The following is a 21,455-nucleotide window of genomic DNA, read 5'->3' on the forward strand; positions in this document are numbered from 1 at the left end:
CTCTAATTTTATTTTTCATACACATTAATCTTTATTACAGAAAACTGTTCAGAATCCTGAGAGATGGGGAATATATCATATTATGTAAGTAAATCAACAGATTAAAAAGAGGGGAACATAATAATGCAATGCTGTTTTTAAATGCTCTTTCAGTTGTATTCTGAAATGTTATCTATGAGTCTATTTTCTTTTAGAGGCAGTAACCTGACCTTTGCTGATGCAGTGACCAGAAAATAACAGGCTTTTGCTGATCATATGTCAATTTCAGTTTTCCAACTCTACGGGATGGAACCAGTTGTACAGAAGTCATACTATTCCCATTCATGCTACAGTATCTTGACAAGAAGATGTTTGACCACTGAAAAGAGATGAAAGGAAAGCCACAGGAGAAAGGTAATTACCTTGTCTATAATCTTTGGCCTATTCACAATATTATTCACAGTAGAATAGAATAGAGCTGGAAGGGACCTTGGAGGCCTTCTAGTCTAGCCCTTTCTCAAGCAGCAGGACCTATACCATCTCAGACAAGTAACTGTCTAGCCTCTTCTTAAAAATCTCCAGTGATGGAGTGCCCATGATTTCTGGAGGCAAGCTGTTCCACTGGTTAATTGTCCTCACTGTCAGGAAGTTTCTCCTTAATTCCAGGTTGCTTCTCTATTTGATCAGTTTCCAACCATTGTTTCTTGTTTTGCCCTCTGGTGCTTTGATGAATAATGTGACCCCCCCTTTTCTTTGTGGCAGTCCCTCAAATACTGGAATACTGTTATCATGTCTCCCCTATTTCTTTTTTTCTTAGACTAGCCAAACCCAAGTCCTGCAGCTGTTCTTCGTATGTTTTAACTTCCAGGCCTTTGATCATCTTAGTTGCTCTTCTCTGAACTTTTTACAAAATCTCAACATCTTTTTTTGTGATATGGTGACCAAAATTGGCTGCAGTATTCCAGGTGTGGTCTTATTAGGGTTTTATAAAGTGGTACTAATACTTCACATGATCTTGATTCTATGCCTCTGTTTATACAACCCAGGATTGTATTAGCTTTTTTGGCTGCTGCTGCACACTGCAGGCACATGGTTAAGTGATCGTCCACTATGACTCCAAGGTCCCTCTCACAGTTATTGTTTTTAAGCCAGGTCTCATCCAATCTTTGTTTATACCAAAGTCTTTCTGCTGTGGTCCCTGCCCTATGGTAAAATCATTTCCCCAGAGACGAGGCTGGTCCCAATCCTGCTGGCCCTTAAAACACGATCCTTTCAACTAGTTGGAGATCCCATGATGGAATGGGCACTGTTAGATATATGACAATTAATAGAATACCCTCTCTATTTTGTTACCACTTTCTTTTCTAATTTTTATTTGTTTATTTTTTAATTTAAATTGGTTGTTTTAATGGTTTTTATATATTTTGATTATATGTTGCCTATAGTCACCATGTGAGATGAGCAACAAATACGATTAAATAAATACCCACATAAATAAATCTTTTCCAGAATGATCTGTCCCCAACCTGGTCCTTCTGATCTTCCAACATTGTTGATTCTGATAACTTTTCAATAGAGGAGTACTGATTACTGGCTTCATTTTTTTAATACTAGAGAGATTCTGCTGAAATTTTATTCTCCAGCTTCATTTCTGTTTCCTAGCCCTTTTGGGTGCCAGGTTTCATGGAGAATGTTTTTTTTCACAGATGGGGGGGGGAGCATGGTTTCCCATGCTGCCTGCATCCTGTGCATGCATGGATAGGGCTTCTGTCGCTTGTGTGGCCTGGTTTCTGATGGGCCATGGACTAGTGCTGGTCCACAGCCCTGGGGTTAGGGATCCTATACTAGGTCATACAATCCAACGACATTTTCCTCCTTACTATTTTTAACTTTGGCCTTTGAATCTTCATTCACAAACAGCACATCTTACTTGCACATTTTGTTGATACTTTCTAGTATCAACAAAATATGCAAGCAAGATCTGCTGTTTGTGAATGAAGACTCAAATAACACTCAACAAGCTCCTCTTTTTCTGCATCAGTGATTAGAGCATAAACCTGAATAAATGTCACATTTAAAGACTGTCAGCAAAGTGTATTTAATCTTATTTAGTCATTGACCACATTGTACTCAAGTACTGGCTTTGTTATACTGTATTTTTCCTAACTATGAATGAAATGGTATTCCTTCTCTGTAATTTCATATCCTGAATAGTAAACAATTTGATTTTCTGACTGAAATTGTCCAATCTAGTTCCTTTCTTTTTTTCTTTTTATTACATTTTATTGAATTATAGAGTAAAATGTTCCTTTCAATTAGCTTATGCCTAAGATGATTCTCTATAATCTATAAATTCAAATTATAGTATATCTTGCACAAGTGACTGGATAAGAATAGATAAAAGTATCAATATAATGATAAATAACAATGTAAACAAAAATTTAATTAAATAAATTATATATTTAGGACATCCAAGCGGAAGTCCATCCCTTTATGCTGAAGTAGCAAATTGCCTTTTGAGGATTAGAAAAGCAATATTGCTGATATGTAAAATTAATATTAAATATGCAAATTCTCTCATCTTTATCAATTATGCTGATTCAAGAATTTAGTCATTTAGAAATACCACAAATAGAATATGCCTGCAGGAACTCACAGAACTTCCTTGAATAAAATCCTCACGAGGACAGGTATTCTAAGCCTAAAGTAGAAATCCTTTGAACTCTATTTGTTCTAAAAAGAAAAGTTTCAAAATGCAGTGGTATATTATTTTCTGCATAGTTAGAAATTGTGTAGCTTTTTCTTTTAGGTACAGTTTGAGTAGACTGAATGTTCCAGCAATCAGTTAAATAGGATCAGCAGACATGGCTGCCAAGTTGTCTGAACAGTAAACATTCCAGGGAACAGCAAAAAGAAATGCTTGTGACTACCTGAAAAGTCAACAAGTTTTTCAAGCATTAAACAGAGATCCAAGATTTTTGATTGCACATCTGGTATTAGCTCACCCGTGCAAAAAGATGTTAAGTCACACCCAACAACTGAATGACCATTACACTCTTTTTCTCCGAGGTCTTTCTTATTATTATTTGTCCCTTCCCTTGTAGGACCGTACCCCACATGTGATCATGTCTGTAGTCCACAAAAGTTACGCAACAGTACTTGCATCTTTAAATCTTTAGTATAGTGATGGCGAAACTTTTAGAGACCGAGTGCCCAAACTGCAACCCAAAACCCACTTATTTATTGCAAAGTGCCAGGGCCGCATCAGCATTGTGGTGCTCTCAGGGAGAGCGGGGGGGGGGCGTGGGCATGGCCACTGGGTGGACATAGCTGCAGTGGCACGGCAGACTGGGTGAGCATAGCCGGGGTGGATGGGCCATCTCCAGGGCATCCCCAGGGGGCCAACACCGCATGCTCGCTCACTTCCTGCCCTGGCACTTCCAAACGCCACATGCTCACTACTCTGGCGAACTATGCTGGGGTGACAGCATGCATGCCCACAGAGAGGGCTCTGAGTGCCATCTCTGACACACATACCATAGGTTCGCGACTTCTTTAGTCTTTTCCCGGTGCCAGAAGCTCATGGGTTTTCCAGATCAGCCTATTGAAAAAGAGGGCCATATCTTTGCCTACAGGTGCCATTTCTGGCCTCGGTAAGTTGGGTTGGGCAACAACAGTTTGAAATCCTGTGGGCTGGGATAAAGATATGATTTCAAACCTTTCTAATTGCCCTATATAGGATTCTTTTGATAAACAGTAATACACAATCACTTGGAAGAAAGATAAAAAGATAAAAAAAATCCTTCCCAGGGTGACATCCTCCTGATGCTTTGGACTTTAATACCCCCCACCCCGCAGCATGCCCAAAAGTATTGTGAGAGGTGAAGGATGAAAAATGCTTATTATGAAGCTGATCGATGCATCGGGGTAGACAAGATGAAGATCATTTGCCACTCTTCAGCCGCTAATTAGGGAGGAGGACCCTGGGTCTAGAAATTCCAAAACCCCACCTCTCGTTGACCACGCTGGTCGGGGTTGCTGGGAATTGGAGTTCGGGAACATCTGGAGGCAGACCGGACCCCCATCCCGGGACGTAGGCGGCTCCTCCCGGGGACAAAAAGTCCCCTCCTTTCCTTCGACCTCCTAGCCCTCCCCCCCCCCATCTTGGTTCCATCTCGTGAGTCAGGGTGACGGCTGGAGCCAGCAAGAAGCTGAGAGCAACCTTTTCTCTCCCCCCCCCCTCCATCTTCCTGCGCTCCCGCTTTCAACCAATGAACCACCCAAAGGGGTTGGTCCAAGACACGTTATAAAGAGGCAGGCGAAGGAGAAAGAGGAGGTGACAGGGAGGTACGCGGGGTTCCAGGCTTCTCAGCGACTGAACGGGGCTGCGTGTGCGGTCGGGCACCAACCATGTGCGGTGAGTGAGGAAGGGAAGGGAAGAGGGAGGGAAGGAGCGGAGTTGGCTGATTGCCAGCTTCTCCGCGCAATTAGAGCGGCGGAAAGGCTGCACATGTGGGCCCAAAGCAGAGGTGCAAGTAGGTCGGGTTGCGGGAGGGGGAGATGGGGCGGAAGAAGAACAGAAAGAACGTTTGCCATGTAAAAGCTCCGCCGTTCCAACCGAGCAGTAAGATCTACCTTCTTCCTAAGGGGGGGCCTGGTGGTCGGAAAGGAAATGGAAGCTGAATGCTTTGCCCCTCCGACACTCTTCCCCCCGCCCGCCCATAAAAAGGCGCAGGAGGAGGCGTGCTTCTGAGCCACACTTCCCTCTATTTTCCCTTCCTATTCCCCTCCTCATTTTCCTTTCTTTTTTCCTTCCACTGCCCCTCCTTCCCGCGGGTGGCCATTGGAATAGGACGACCTGGCCATGTGCTTGCTTGGCTTTGCTCCTCCAGCATCCTCCTCCTTTAGTTTTTGATGGAGTACAGTAGTTTAAAGCCAAACTTAAGTTTTGGGTTGGTGCATCTTCTCAAAGGGAGCCCCATTGGGTTGGTGTCTCCCAAAGAGAGATACGTGGCAAGGGCATGAAAGCAGTCGGGCAAGAACGAGCTTCTTCCTTCTAGCCTTTTGGCCTGAAATGTGACTGTGAAGCAGTGGATACTGTAGAAAATCTAACTTCTGATTATTAGCAGGACCAATCTTTAATGAAAGTGAATGTTGATAAGCAAAAGTGCTCCTCCAGGGTTATTTGCTAACTGCTAAATTTTCATCCAGGGTTCTTTTTAATTTTCCTTCTCCAAGTTCAATACTTGGGGAATACTACGTGGTGATTTATTTATTTAGCATATGGCATATTTGAATACTACTTTTAAAAAATGCTTTTACTGGATCGCCAGCAAAGCACACATTTAAAATTATTTTTGCCTACCACAGGGAAGTAAAACTACAGTGAGAGTTAGCTTCAGGAATTATTTTAGTGGATGCAAATCCTGCTGGTTGGGACAGTTCAAGTATGTAGTTTCCTTCCTGGACTGCAGTGTATTGATGGCAAATAGGTCCTTGGGCTAAGATAAGTGAACTTTTAGTACATTATTGCTCAAACTGCATTTTACCAGAAATAACAGTATAAGCCTTGTCAAATGTGAAAAAGGTGCTTGAACTACACATGCACAGGGCCATGGTTTCTGTTAAGTGCAGATAAAGCCTTCCTTACATGCAGTTTCTCTGCATGTATTAAGCTGGGATGGGGGGGGGGGGTAAGTTTTCTTTTCCAATTCCTTGCAATGCCTGTTTTTTCATGCACTTTTAAGCATCTGAAAAAGGCATAGCTATGATAGTGGCATAATACAGAGAAAAAGGGGACCGGTGCCCATAAATATAATAAAGTATAATAAAATGGATTGTATGAATTATATAGCTGAACCATAAATAAGGTTTTGGATTGAGAATATCAAATAAAACTTGTTTTAAATTTGTGTATTAGAACAGGAAATCAGCTTCCTTTCAGACAATTAAGCCATGTATTTTCTTTGCAAGGTGAACAAGTTACAGCTTTGAGTTCTAAAAGATTATTTTGTTTCAGAAATCCTGTTATATCTAAATTGTTCAGAATTAGTCTATTGTGCTCAAGCTGGTAAGGAATGTCTTGTGTTAATCTTGGTTACTCACTCAAGACATATCAACAAACATACTGAAATCACTTTATCTAAAGTGAGACATCTGTGCTTTGACTCAGAAATAGGGATGTTCCACTGCTCAACCAAATGCTAATCAAGAGATTGTATGGCTGAGTCAGAATACTAGGTCAAGAGTCTGGTGTGATTTTAAAGCACTTTCCATTATTGATGTTGTAGAAAAGTTTGGTGAGATTAAAATAAGATATAAATCAAATGTTGCCTGAAGTGGTGAAGGGAAGCTTCCTACTTTGAAATGAAAAGGTCTTTAAAATATCTCCACACAAACAAAAGCTATGCAAGAAATGTAAAGTTTGTGTGATGTTTCACGTTTTCATGTTATATGTAGCAATCTAGTTTTACTCCATAAGTAGAAATATCAGTGAGTTTAATAACTTTATCAGTGAGGTCATTAAGCAAAAGCCTAGGTTTCTAAGTTGGTACATTATTTTAAATGGAGGGATTTCTAGCACATTAGAACTATAGTTAAGCAAAAGAGCCTTAAAGTCTAATACTAGTACAGTCTTCTTCAACCAAAGGAGATTGCTAGATATTTTGGAGCTATCACTTCCAGAATTTCATATCAACAGGATCCCCAGATGTGATTGCCCTATATTCCTATTATTCCCAGCCAGCATAACCAATGGGCATAGCTGATAGGAATCCAACAGTATCTAGGGTTACAAAGTTGGCCACTATTAAGTTATTTATTAGATGTATGTCCTGAATTTCCTCTAACAGTTCAAGGTGCTGAGCATGGCCCTCCATTCTTCAGTGAACAAATCTAACTCTCCATTTCCAATCTTGTATACCTTTGAAGGTGCCTCCCTGACCAATGATGGTTGGGATGGATTCTTTTTATGATGTCTTTCAACTGTTTTAAAGGATAATTTTCTGTCAAGTATCTAAAGATGATCAATAGGTACATTTCACATTTGACTAATTAACTGTATGAGAAACCGCAGGATCACTGTTTGTAGAATGGAGGAGGGAATTCAATACGCTTTAAAAATGGAATATTTCGTAAGAGGAAAGAGGAAGCAAAATAGTTACAAGGAAATCTAATTACAGCTAGAGATGAATCCACTCAACATATTGTTTTCATCATGGAAAATAGATTTCTTGGTGAGGAGGTGAACTTTAACGTAGTGAGCAATGCATCATTTTTCCTTAACATGGCATCTCCTAGATTTGCTTGGATTAAAACATCTAAGATTCCTAGCCAGTATAGACAATAGCTGAGAAATTCTGAGAGCTTTAATCCAAACACATGTGAAAGGCAACTTGTTTGAAGAAGCTTCAGTACATAGCTAAGCAACAAAGATAAGGGAAAGGGTGATGAGCTTACTTGTTATGAATAAAATATAAAAGGATCCTAGCTTGATTCTGGTTAAATAAGCATTGACATTCTTGTGGAATTTCCCCATGAGCCTTTTCTTTACCAACCAGTTGCATTCCTGAAAAAGGAATCAAGAGCTTCAAAGTCTTTTTAGGATATTAAAGGAGGAATCTCAAAACAAGATGTGGTTATAAGGAGGCTTCCTATTATCATATTTGGTGGTCATGCAGAGAGATAAAAGCATTTTGGATCAAAATATGGTGGAATATCCAGAGAATTTTTAGAAGGAGGGTAAAATTTACTCCGCAATTATTTTTGTTAGGTATTGTTACAGATTGTGATACAAAGGAGGTTGTATTGATGTTAAATTTGATTACAGCCGCCAGGCTGTTAGTAGGACAATATTGGAAGAAGGAATCTTTGCCTACATTGCAGGAATGGTTTCTTAAAGTAGCTCATTTGGCGGAAATGGCAAAGATTTCGGCTTTCTTAAAGCAACAAACGCAAGAGAAGTTTTTTGCTGTTTGGGATAAATGGATAAAATTTATACAATTTAGATTGGGTATACAAAAATATTATATAGTTTTTTCATAAGTTTTATTTTCATATATATTATAGATAATCTTTTTATATATATAAATATAAAGTTCTTAATTTAATTTTTATTTTTATTTCTTAAGCCTATATTCTGCTCTGGGAAGCTCGGGGGGGGGGGGAAGGGAGGGGTTTTTTTTTTTGGGAGGGGTGGGGGATGGGGGGTTTTTCTTATATATGTATTGTTTAGTTTTATTTTTTTGTATATGTTGTCTCTTGTTTTGTATTCTTTTTTCTTTTTTGTAAAATTCATAAAACTTTTAATAAAAAAAAAAATAAATAAAAAAAAAAACAAAGGTTAGCTTGTGTGACTGCTAGCTAACTCTCTGTTTGAACTATTCTTAGTGTCATAGCAGAAGCGCTTCATTCAATTATGGAGACTAAGGGCCTTTCCTGTGACATTATTTCTGTGCAATCATTTTAAAACAACTCTATCCATTCTGTTTTTATCAAACCCAATGATTACCTTGGGTCTTCTGTAAGTAGAAGTACTTAAAGCCCTTTCTTATCTCTTGAATAATGAAAAGAATAACATGCTGAAGAGAAAAGATTATGAGGTCAAAGGGGAAGTGGTTTAGTTAACAATAGAACTTTATCCTCTGGATAATGTTTGTACTACAGGTTATACATGTTTGTGCATTTGCCATAGCTATTTTGTGCCACAATAAAATGATGCCTATTTACACTGCCACAAGGATTTTTAGATTTCTTTCTTGTCTGAACATTAAAAACTGTATATCTTTTTAAAGTGTCTAATTTTAAGTGTAATGTTATTGCTTATAAGAAATAATAGCATTTAAAAGACAAAATTGACATAATATATCAATTTCCAAATGGAATTGCAATTAAAAAAAGGATCCTTCACGCTAGAGAAGAAATAGGGTATTTTCAACTAAGATTAACATTTGTGACTTTCATTTCAATAAGGAAAAATGCAGAATATGATACAGAAGTTTATTCATTGTGAATTTAGACTTTGGATTGTTCAGGGTATTTTTTTTTTAAATCTCTTGGAACTTCAGGATGATTTATCATATAATCCAAGCTATTTCTAAACCAGTTTGAGTAGCACTAAAACAAGAGAGGCCCATCTGTTTATGGAAGAAGGAAAATGAGGGGGATGCTATTAGTCACACCTACTATTAAACCATGGACTTAAGAATCAGTCCTGTGGTCTGAACTTTAACTTTGTGTTGGATGTGGCCTTTATGTTTTAAAAGTGAACAGTCCGTGCGTTTAATGGGAGGCACAAGGGGATGTATGTATTGAAACTAAACTTTCTTTCCTCAACCCTAAATAACTGTAATATATTCCTTGGCAGTCTAGACTGCTGCTATCATTTTCAATGAAAAGTCTCTAGTGGCCTCTGAGTCTCTTTGTATGCTTAAATAGGAGCATTGCTAGAATTCAGTATAAATAAGGAATCCTTACCAAGCTCAACACACTGGCTCCATTGTGGATAGATCCCTCAAAAAGGCCTTTCCTGGAGAGACCAAAGCATAAAAATATTGCCTCAAATGAAAACTCTGTTATATCTTTTATATGTGTATGTATGCATGTATGTGTATATGTACATGTCTGTCTTTTGAGGGTATAAAACTACTGAGAATGTGCAAAAGTGTTAGAAGTATTTTAAACGTTGCTCTGGAAAAATAGAAAAAAACTTGAGCTGAATCCATGAGAAAATTGTTAACAGCCCTAGCCTCAGGAGATTTTTGTGCTGGACTGGAGCAACTTTTCTGTTGTGATTCATGCTAGCAAACAGGATTTAATAAGTTTTACTAGAAATCTCCCTAATAGATTTGTGAAATACTAGGTATAATCTAGAGTTATCCAGATCAGTTCTTGGCTAAATTCTGACATAGTCTTGTGAATCTATTTTTGGGAAGGCAGAGAATAATAACTGTGGTTCAAAAAGTACAACTTTATGGTGAATAATAATAATAATAATAATAATAATAATAATACCATCAAACATCCACATTGCCTATCCCAGGTCCTGGGTAAGGACTCGATAGGTAGACAAAATGCCAAATCCAGTCTGAACATCTGGCTGACTGTGCGATGATCCATAATAATAATAATAATAATAATATAAAGTTGGAAGGGACCTTGGAGGTCTTCTAGTCTAACCTCCTGCTCAGACGGGAAGCCCTATACCATTTCAGACAAATGGTTGTCCAGTCTCTTTTTAAGAACTTCCAGTATTGGAGCATTCACACCTTCTTATTCCACTGATTAATTGTTCTCACTGTCAGGAAATTTCTCCTTAGTTCTAGATTGCTTCTCTGTTTGATTAGTTTCCATCCATTGCTTCTTGTCCTGCCCTCAGGTGCTTTGGAGAATAGCTTGACTCCCTCTTCTTTGTGGCAGCCCCTGAGATATTGGAACACTGCTATCATGTCACCCCTAGTCCTTCTCTTCATTAGACTAGACCAGTGTTTCTCAACCTTGACAATTTTTAAGGCATGTGGACTTCAACTCCCAGAATTCCACAGCCAGCAATGCTGGCTGTGGAATTCTGGGAGTTGAAGTCCACATGCCTTAAAATTGTCAAGGTTGAGAAACACTGGACTAGCCATACCCAATTCCAACAACCGTTCATTATATGTTTTAGCCTCCAGTCCTCTAATCATCTTTGTTGCTCGTCTGTACTCTTTCTAGAGTCTCAGCATCTTTTTTACATCATGGTGACCAAAACTGGATGCAGTATTCCAAGTGTGGCCTTACCAAGACATTGTAAAGTGGTATTAATACTTCACGTGATCTTGATTCTATCCCTCTGTTAATGCAGCCTAGCACTGTGTTGCTATCTGTAGCTCAAGATCTGATTAGTAAAAGATTTGTGTTATCTTGTTTTAAATGAGATAAAACAGAAATAGGCAGTCAACCAAAATAAATTGGTCAGATATAATCAAATAATTGTCCAAATTAAAATAGCTAAGATTATCAGGCAATAGTATTTTAATTATCCTTTTTCTTAATGAAACTACGTACAGCAAGTAAATCATAAAGCTATCTTCTTTACAAGAAATACTATCATGATAGAATAACTGATAAGATTTTATTTCAGTTGGCAAACCTGGAGAGAGGGGGAGGGAGGGAGGGAGGGAGAGAGAGAGATAAAAATTTAGACGCTTGGCAACTAGTTATGACAGTTGCAGTGTCCTGGGGTCATGTGATCACCTTTGCGACCTTCTGCCAAGAAAGTCAATGGGGAAGCCAGATTCATTTTACAACCACGTTACTAATTTAACTGCTATGATTCACTAGCAAGCATGACAAAAATATCGTAAAATGGGGCAAAACTCACTTAACTGTCTTGCTTAGCAATGGAAATTTGGGATTCAAATGGGGTCATAAGTCGAGGATCACCTGTATTGTAAAATGGGATAATTAGGCAAGAAGGAATTCATATTAACTCATGAATGACACAATATTAGCATATTGGTATTTCATTTTTTTTCCACTGTCCTCTCTTCAACAGGTATCTTTGCTTATTTGAACTACAAAGTACCTCGGACAAGGAAAGAGATATTTGAAACACTGATAAAAGGACTGCAAAGACTAGAATACAGAGGATATGATTCCGCAGGTATGTAAAATGTCTTACACGGACACTGACAATTGTTGTCTTATCTTGCTTCTATTGCTTTTCCCGAAGATAGTTAGAAACAGGCTCTGAATAGGCTAGATATTGATTGGGCTCCCATATTGTAATTAATCCAGCCACAGTTTCATTTTGTGAGATGTATTTGGTTCTTGGACAATGTTTAAAAATAAACTGCTGAACCATTGACATGAGATACAAATAAACTTCTAAGAGAATCTTAGATAGAGTTTTATTTATTTATTTTGTAATAACTTTAACCTATAGGGTCACTTATAACAGATTGGGTCAACTTATATAGAAGCCAGGAAACCACAGTATGGAGAGAACATGATGAAATAGACTGGGTCTAAGTTGGCAGCAGAGTGTGACAGGGCTGCACTCTCTCCCCTTATTCATTCAACCTATATATGGAATACATATTAAAGAAAACTGGATTGGAAGAATATGAGTGTGGTTTTAAAACTGGAGGAAGAAACAGCAATAATTTGTGCTAGGTTGATGATACATAGCCAAAAATGCAAAGAATCTGCAAGTCCTAATACCAAAGTCATGGAGCACAATGAAAATGGGACTAAAATTAAATATAACGAAACTTATAAATGGCAATAGGTAGGGCAACCAGCCTTAGAATTATCAATGAAGATATCAAAGGATATCTTTGGATCAACTTTCAACAGTAAAGGAACAAGCAGGCAAGAAATGCATCACTGATTAGCATTTGGTAGAGTAGCGATGAAAGCCTTGGAAAAGATATTCAAATGTCATGATGTGCAAGCCCTGGTATTCCCCATGATCCACTGTGAAAGTGGAAGTTATAGTATGTTAAATAATCAGAAACATTATACAATATTCTATATTACAGGTGTTGCAATTGATGGGAATAATAATAAAGATAAAGAACGGTACATCAAATTAGTGAAAAAAAGAGGAAAAGTAAAGGCTCTTGATGAGGAATTGCAAAGTAAGTATAACAAAACATCTGCATTTTGGTATATTTATGGCCAATGTTTAATATAGCACGCTTATTTAGAAGTAGAATTTCAGTGGGAGGCTAAGAACCTTGCTGTATTGATTAATCATCTAGCAATTGATGGAGTTACAATTAACACTTTCTTAAACAAAAATGTCATCTGTTCTAATGCTACATTTTACTCTCAAACACTTTCTGAACATTTTACTATCTTTCCTTTATAAGTCTTATTCATACATATATAATGGTAGTTATGATACAACATGGGATTGTTGAGTAATATTCAATATGAATTCTGTGTACATGTGATATTTTTGTTTAAGAAAGTGTGTACAATCCCACAAGCCAAGCTTTAATATTTCAATGTCATGTTGAATCTAAACCTGTGATAGGAGTAAGAATATAGCAATAACACTTATATACCGCCTGCAATACTGCATCCTAACCACTGCATCACCATGGCTCCTAGGAAATCCTAGGAAAGACAGATGGAAATATACTTTCTATGTTGTGAAGTTAAATCTACCAGTGGAGGATGATGTAAATCTTACTTTCATTTGAGATCTAATTAACTGTAACAGAAGTCACACCTAAATCATAAAAAAGCAAGCCATGCAAGTTATGTATTTCATTAAGAAAACATTAAATCATTTTTGCTATAATTTAATAAAAGGGCTTTAAAGCAGATTCTTCTATCAAAATAGAAATAAATTATTGCTGACACCCCCATCAGTGGTAGACATTTTCATTTGGATTTTGAATTTGCTCAGTGTTGGAAATAATGTATTTTGTATTGAGAAGTTAACTGTGTGTGTTTGTATATAATGATTTCTGCATGGAATATGTTTATAGTAGTATTTGTGATATTGTTACAATATACCTGTATACAGGTAGTCCTCACTTAACAGCCAGTCATTTAGCGACCGTTCAAAGTAACAATGGACCCTCCCCCAAAAGATATTTATGACCTAATTTTAAAGTTCCAACGACTGCACACATTCACACACTGCAGTCACATGCTTGCATGTTGCATGCTTGGCAATCAGTTCAAGGACCATTTGTAACATCCTGTGATTACATGAAAACAATTTTTATTCTTTTTTGCCAGTTTCTGGCATTTACTCATGGTTTCTGGCCAAACCCACCCATTGGATAAAATGGATTTGCTTAGCAACTATTGTGTTTGCTTAATGGCCGCGGTGTTTAATGACCATCACAAGCATGGTCATAAAATGGGGCGTGATCACATATACCCACTTAAATACCACAATGACTTAACAATGTAATTCTGGGCTCAATTATGGACATAATGCAAAAAAATCTTTAGACTCACAAACTATTATTGAAAAGTTGGAAATTTAGAATTGCCTATCTTTTTGAATATAAATTATTATACATTTGTCCTGTACAGAGCAAGAAGACTTGGATTTAAAGGCAGACTTTGAGACACATTTTGGCATTGCTCACACTCGTTGGGCTACTCACGGGGTACCGAATGCTGTCAACAGTCATCCGCAACGATCAGATAAAAGTAATGGTGGGTAATTTCTGTTGAAATCAATGAATCATCATCATGTATTAGTGTGTATTAAATGATTCAGAAAGCAATTTTGCACGTGTAGTATTCTGAACACATGAAAGAGAGGGACCTGAAACCTGAATTAGAGTATCCTATATTAACAAATCAAGGTATTCTCCAAACGACCAATACCCTCTGATTTTTAAACCAAAACTTCATTGGTTTAGTTATATTGCTTGACCTCTACTGTGCTCTGTCTCAAGCTATGCACTCACAAAACACAGATAGGTGGTTGCAAACTTTGTGGAGAAGTTTCTGAAGCAAAGGAGCAGCAAAGGAAATGTGAGTGCAAATGTGCATACACACACAGAGATGCGCACTAGAAAAGTCAAGTCAACCAAAGTCAAGCAAACTCTTGCCACGAGAGACTCCCAAATCCAACTCAGCCCAGGGTTGCTCATTTGGAAGGGCAAGGAGCTCTGCAGAACGCCTTTGCTCTGCTCATCGCATGACAAGCCCTTGGACTGGGAGAGGGTAGCAGCTCAGACTCCTTATTTTAGGAGACTGTCTCCTGATTACTGGGTGGTGCAGTTGTCTCTCCCTGCAGCTGCTCAGCAGTTCATCTGGCAACTCTGGAAGTGGCTGTTCATTGTCAGTCTCTGACAGAGTCCAAGCTGGCCATGACACATTGCTGAAAGAACACAGAAAACTAGAACTCTATGAAACACTTTACTAGTGCCAATCCACTTTTTGAATTAAGGTCTCACTGTTTGCTCTTACCTATTTATTTATTTATTTATTTATTTCCACATATATATTCCTTTCAGAATTTGTTGTTATCCATAATGGAATCATTACAAATTACAAAGACCTACGGAAGTTTTTGGTAAGCTGATAGTAATCTAAAGCATATAGTAAAATTGTGTCACTCCAAACTGTGACAGGATTTATTTTTATATGTAGAAAGATCTGCCCTTGCCTGCCTTTAGATTTAACGCCAGACGATGAGTTCCAGATTCAGTCCCCCCCTTGTAGAGATAGTTGTTTGTCTACCGCTTTTTCCTCTTCCTTCCTATGTGATCCCAGTATCAGCATAGGGCAGTCTGGATATCAGCTAGAGCAGCATTTCTCAACTTTGGCAACTTTAAGATGTGTGGAGTTCAGATCCCAGAATCTCTCAACCCAGACATTAAAATGGCTAAGTGTGAGGAACACTGAGTTAGAGAATAACACAATGTTGTTTCTGGCAGGAATTAATCTTGTGTTTCTATATTGTTGCCAGGCAATGTTAGTTTCATGCTGTTTCCATGCCATGTTTAATAAAGTCCCAATAAATACAATCTAAATAAATAAAATCTAGCTTGCAAATGTGATTGTACTGTGGAGCGGGAACTATCGCAGTAGTGATCAAGGCATTAGATGTCCCATGATGCTATTGCATATGAATGAAAACAGCCTTAGGTAAGAAACTCAGATCTAACATTTTGTTTAAAATATTCTAGGAGACCAAAGGTTATGAATTTGAATCTGAAACAGATACTGAAACAATTCCAAAATTGATCAAATATTTATATGATAACAAAGAAACTGAAGAAACGAGCTTTTCTGTCTTGGTTGAGAGAGTCATTCAGCAGCTGGTGAGTGGGAGATTCTCTTATTTCCTAGCATGAGTAATGTTTACATAATATTGAATTATCTTCTTATACTGAGTTTAACCAAATGAGGTTGGTGAGTGTGTTTTAAAAAGAGATAATCCTTTTTAAAATGCCTTGCTGTATTTTCCTGTTCACAAAAACTTATTTTTACTTGTCCAGAGGATAGGTGAAAAAGGAGACGTAAACCCAAATGAAATCCAGATGTATTCCTAGAATCTGTAGTTGTTTTTCTTTAGAGCTATCAATCTGATATCAAGGGTCAGGCTGCAGCCTCTAAATAATCACTTAATAGTGCTCAATATATGGATTCTATAGCTGGACATGGATTAAAAATACAAGTCTTCTCACTGATAATCAGGAAGCTAATTTGTTCATCATTAGAAATATTAATTGGGGATTGTCTTCCTACTGTTTATGCCAACATTGTTGTCAGTGAATGAAGTGTATTTGCTATTTTTTGATTTACTCCTTCCTTAGGGATCACTAAAAATATGAAAACGGGATTTTGACTAATATATTATCTTGCTCATTCTTTAGATAATTTTGATATGCATCCCATTCATTTTTTAATATTAATGTTCCTTTTATGTAGGAAGGTGCATTTGCGCTGGTATTCAAAAGTATACATTATCCAGGGGAAGCTGTTGCTACCAGGTAAGTAAATAAAACTATAAATTGGGCTATGATGCTTAATAAATAGATATCAGCACAGAACTTGCACCCAAGATTTAGATCTTTCATTGTAGCAAAATATTTGAATGTATTTGTTAAAATGCATGTAACCACTTTCATTGTTGTTTTATTATTGGTCAGGAGGGGGAGTCCTCTACTTATTGGAGTTCGTAGTGAATCTAAGCTCTCCACAGAACAAATTCCCATTTTATATCGAACATGTAAGTTATTATAGTACTATCACCATCGCTGTATTTTGGGAGGGTTGGGAATTGTGGAGGAAAGGGAACTGATTATATTGGCCAGGATTCTTTCTTATTAGTCTATTAATCACAAATCCATGGTACTATGGATTTGGTAAACTATGTTAAATAAACCCTTACTTCAAAATTCTGCCGAATTTTATATTTATGTATTGAAATTAAAATAGTGTATATGTATAACATTCTTGCCTCGTTTTCTTAGTAATTTTTAATGAGGTGTAGCAATGATTCTGGTATAATTCACGAAATTCAAATATTTGATTTCAGCTCTGGGTACTCATTGCTGATGATTTAAAGATATTACATACTTTTTCATTGATAGGTAATATAGAAAATGTTAAGAACATATGCAAAACTCAAATGAAAAGACTGGACAGTTCAACCTGCCTTCATGCTGTGGGTGATAAAGCAGTTGAATTTTTCTTTGCTTCAGATGCAAGGTAACAGACATAACAATGTGTAGTCTTAGCAGGATTGTGCAAAGCATGCAAGCCCAAGTGAAACAATGAAATAGACACAGATTCTTGGAGGCTGAACTTAGCTGCTTCAGCAATGTTCCCCAGTTGCTTTGTTGACATTTGCAAAGGGTGTCCTGTGTCAGATGCAGAGAACTAGAGAAAGCCTACGGAGCAGCAGTGCTCACTCTTCTGGGTGATGAGGCTATTTCATTGTTTGAGGAGAGGTCCTTTGCTCAAGCCAGCTCAGTTTGTCAAGCACCTTTTAAAGTTGCTTTGTATAGCCCTAGATCCTGATTCTTAGTTAGCCAATGGTGCAAAACAATTCTGGGAAAAACTGATGAACTGCTACTGGCTCATATCCAAGGAGAAATAGATTCTAAATTGTCAGGAGGGGGAGTGCCTAAATCTAAATGGTAATTCATAAATGTGTGCTCTGCATGATCATATATAGTATAGTTTGGGATGGGTGAAGATCAACAATATCACAATATCAAAGAATACAAACTGTTTCTAGTAGCTGTATGCAGATTCCAGATTCTTTAGACTCTGCAGATGATCTGTAACCTGACATGCATGTGCTACAGTCAAGAACTGGATGATGCATAATTCCTGCTTCTGGTCATTTATAGCTCTTATCTACACCCATGGAACAAAGCTTTGCTGCACTTGAAAGTTCACACCTTAACCTGGATTTGTTTTTTTTTTTTTTTTTTTGCAGTGCCATAATTGAGCACACCAACAGAGTTATTTTTCTGGAAGATGATGACATTGCAGCAGTGGCTGATGGAAAGCTTTCCATTCATCGGCTAAAACGTGCTGCTACTGATGACCCATCTCGAGCCATTCAAACTTTGCAACTGGAGCTGCAGCAAATCATGAAGGGTAAGCCCGGCAGAAAAACTTTTCTAATACCAGTCTTTTTCCATGAGAGTTTAGATGCAGACTTAGCCACAAAAAAAGAAGGTACTGATCGGGGAAAAAGTATTGAAAGTGTTAGTTATGACCTATGGCGAGATAGATGGTAAACATATTTAACAAATAAATAATAAGTTAATAATGTTAATATCTTGCATCTACAACATAATCCTGCCCAGTCTGTCTAGAGCAGCGGTTCTCAACCTGTGGGTCGCGATCCTTTTGGGGGTCGAATGACCCTTTCACGGGTTGCCTAAGACCATCGGAAAACACATATTTCCAATGGTCTCAGGAATTGAGACACTGCTTATAAAGCTTTTGGCGAGCCGTTTCCAAAGCTAGGGACAAAGCTAGAATTCAGAAATAATCGCCCATTCAAAGCCACGCAAGAAATGGGTGGAGGGGGGGCGGAAAGAAAGAACGCATGGAATTAAAAGCGTTTCTCCTCTACCTCACCGAGGGGGCTTTTTCCTGCGTCCCACGTGCATTTTGCAAGGGAGTGGGGTGTTGGCACCGGACACGTTCCATTCCGTGCGGTCCCTTTGTAAAACCCCCAAAACGGCGAGGGTGGCTTTTACCTTTCCCAGGCAAATGTGACAAGTGATGGGCAGCGTGAGAGACAATGTAACACTCTGAACGTTCTGAGCCATTATGACTTTCGAATCTCCCGAGTGTGAAAGTACCAACCCACAAAGCTGCAAGTGCCGCAGCAGGGATGGAAAGGGGAACCCCTCGCTCTTCCAACTCTCACACTGCTTAAGGCTTCGCGTACGGTGAGTCACCGAGGCCAATTTCCTCCATGAGAAGAGAATACTTTCCCTCTGCTCCCCCCCACCCGAACTCTCCTCCTTGAAAGGGGCGGGGCTGAGAGACAGGAGCTCCTCTAGCGCTACGGCAGGCAGTTCTTAGGGAAATTACCCTCCTCTGACCGTTTTGTAATAAAATATACTAAGGGCAATTTGAGATTCATTTCACTCCAAATGCAAAACTGGGAGAGATAGAAAATGATTGGAAAGTTGTCATTTCTATAACTGAATCTTTTTCGAATAACCAGGAAGAAGACGATCCTAAATTGTCGAATAGAATAGAATAGAATAGAGTAGAGTAGAATAGAATAGAATAGAATAGAATAGAATAGAATAGAATAGAATAGAATAGAATAGAATAGAATAGAATAGAATAGAATATAGAGCAGAGCAGAACGGAACAGAACAGAATAGAATAGACAATATGGAATAGAGTGGAGTAGAATAGAATAGAATAGAATAGAATAGAATAGAATACAAGAATAGAATAGAATTTAATTATGTTCAATTTGTAACAATGAAAATACATCCTGCATATCAGATATTTACATTACGATTCATAACTAGCAAAATTACAGTTATGAAGTAGCAACGAAAATAATTTTATAGTTGGGGGTCACCACAACATGAGGAACTATATTAAAGGGTCGCGGCATTAGGAAGGTTGAGAACCACTGGTCTAGAGCAACCCAGAACAGATCTTTTAAGGATTTCATCTACATGAGGAGGGTGTGACTTTTTGGAGATCGCCCCAACTGTAGAATTCACTGCTTCTGGAAATACACTTTGCCCTTACCCTTCCCATTTTTGGAAGGGCTTAAAAGATGAGGGTTTTTTTTTCTTGGACCTTCTTCCATAATGTGTTGTTCTGAAAGACCATCTGCTTACTGTTTTTGCTTTAATATCAGTTGTAAAGTTATTAAGCCTTGTGTGTATCATCTGGAATCTGTTGGGAGTTGAATAATATATAAATATAAACAAATAAACATTGAAATTATTTATATTCTACCTATCTAGCATTGGAGACTTATAAGGTCACCAATATAGTCTATTATTATTATAAAACTAAAATATCACAAAGAGTAATTGAACCTACTTTGCCAACAAATCATGTAACAAATGTCAAATTTTATATATATATATATAAAATAAATTTTATATATATATATAAAATAAATAAAATGTGGGTATTTGGCAGACATATTTAAGGAGCACGTTCTATTTTCCTGTAAGGCTGTATGGTATTTTATCAAACTTTTCTTACCCCTGCAATCTGTTGTCTAAATATAAACAATATCATTTTGAAATGCCATAAAATGAGGTAAACCATAGTAATACAGGTAGTCCTTGACTTATGATCAATCACTTAGTGAGTCTGCAGTGAAATTACAACAAATCCTCCAAAAGGTACTTATGACTTAGATTTGCAATTCCAACAGACACGTCCCCACTGCAAAATGATTGTATTTTAGGTGTTCAGCAACTCGTCCACATTTAGGGCTGTTTGGCTCACAGTTTCACAGTCATATGGCCATGATGTATTTTCTGTAAACTGGCATTAACTTCCAGTTTCAGGCAAAAATCGCCCATTGCAGGCAATGCTTTACGACTGCCACAGAATATATCATAAAATGGGTTTGGTCACGTGGATACTTTGATTTAACAATTGTCATGCTATATAATGGAAATTTCAGGCTCTATTAAGATTGTAAGTTGAACATGTTTTTAAAGAGATTTTTAATCATCTTTACCTGATCGACCGATTCCATTATTAATCTTTAACTGTTCCTAAAAATTAAATGTTTGTAACAATCTAATCCTTGGAAGTATAGCCTTTGTTTGGTAATGTAATAGCCAAAAAGGCCCCAAGGAAGTCTCTCATCATGGTCAGATCATATGGGAATAGGCATTCCTTTAACCAAGTGTGAGCAATTTGGCTTGAGTGAAACTGCCATTCTGTCCCAGATTATTTTGCTATACATTTTCTGGATTAAATAATAACATTAATAGACCATTTTTATTCAAACAACAACAGGGAATTTCAGTGCTTTCATGCAGAAGGAAATATTTGAACAACCAGAATCTGTTTTCAATACTATGAGAGGACGCGTGAACTTTGAAACCAACAAAGGTAAATGTGAAGAAAATTCTAATCTCTCTTAATGTTACCATTAATGTCTGATAGAAACTTGCCCAGGACTAAACTTTTCATATCATTTCTTTTTGTGGAAATTACAGTTCTTTTAGGTGGCTTGAAAGATCACTTGAAAGAAATCAGAAGATGTCGTCGATTAATAATTATTGGATGTGGAACCAGTTATCATGCTGCTGTGGCTGTAAGTTTAAAATACTTCAACATATGAAAACATGTGTAAGAAAGTTCTTCATAGTATGTTTAAAGAAGTTTTCTATGTTTTAAAGAGCCAGTTTTTGGAGTGACATTAATCATAGAACTATGACTCTCTTTGATTATAAGCCATCTAGTCACTGTTGATTCCCAACTTGGTTTTTCAGATTTTCCAATAGTACATAATTGAATCTATCCACATGTTATTTGTTATT

The 21,455-nt window shown here is 37.5% G+C and overlaps 1 protein-coding gene across 3 annotated transcripts in view; it reads left to right on the forward strand.

The window, feature by feature from the left end:
- Window positions 1-353: 353 nt before the first annotated feature.
- The window catches only part of GFPT2 (glutamine-fructose-6-phosphate transaminase 2), a 30,936-nt gene continuing 9,834 nt past the window's right edge, over window positions 354-21,455 (forward strand). The window contains exons 1-12 of one of the 3 annotated variants that reach the window (XM_039364582.1): window positions 354-393; window positions 11,510-11,617; window positions 12,498-12,596; window positions 14,017-14,142; window positions 14,952-15,010; window positions 15,627-15,761; window positions 16,372-16,433; window positions 16,593-16,672; window positions 17,037-17,154; window positions 17,891-18,054; window positions 20,929-21,024; window positions 21,132-21,229. In XM_039364582.1, coding sequence (XP_039220516.1) covers window positions 369-393; window positions 11,510-11,617; window positions 12,498-12,596; window positions 14,017-14,142; window positions 14,952-15,010; window positions 15,627-15,761; window positions 16,372-16,433; window positions 16,593-16,672; window positions 17,037-17,154; window positions 17,891-18,054; window positions 20,929-21,024; window positions 21,132-21,229 — 1,170 coding nt within the window. In that variant the 5' untranslated portion in view covers window positions 354-368. Of the gene's footprint in view, window positions 394-4,247; window positions 4,397-4,459; window positions 4,604-11,509; window positions 11,618-12,497; window positions 12,597-14,016; window positions 14,143-14,951; window positions 15,011-15,626; window positions 15,762-16,371; window positions 16,434-16,592; window positions 16,673-17,036; window positions 17,155-17,890; window positions 18,055-20,928; window positions 21,025-21,131; window positions 21,230-21,455 lie in introns of those variants that run through there. The other 2 variants (XM_039364583.1, XM_039364581.1) reach the window with 2 other exon arrangements.

The sequence above is a fragment of the Crotalus tigris genome, unplaced genomic scaffold (assembly GCF_016545835.1).
Source record: "Crotalus tigris isolate CLP2741 ecotype Arizona unplaced genomic scaffold, ASM1654583v1 scf7180000019813.360662, whole genome shotgun sequence".
In the NCBI taxonomy this organism is placed as follows: Eukaryota; Metazoa; Chordata; class Lepidosauria; order Squamata; family Viperidae; genus Crotalus; species Crotalus tigris.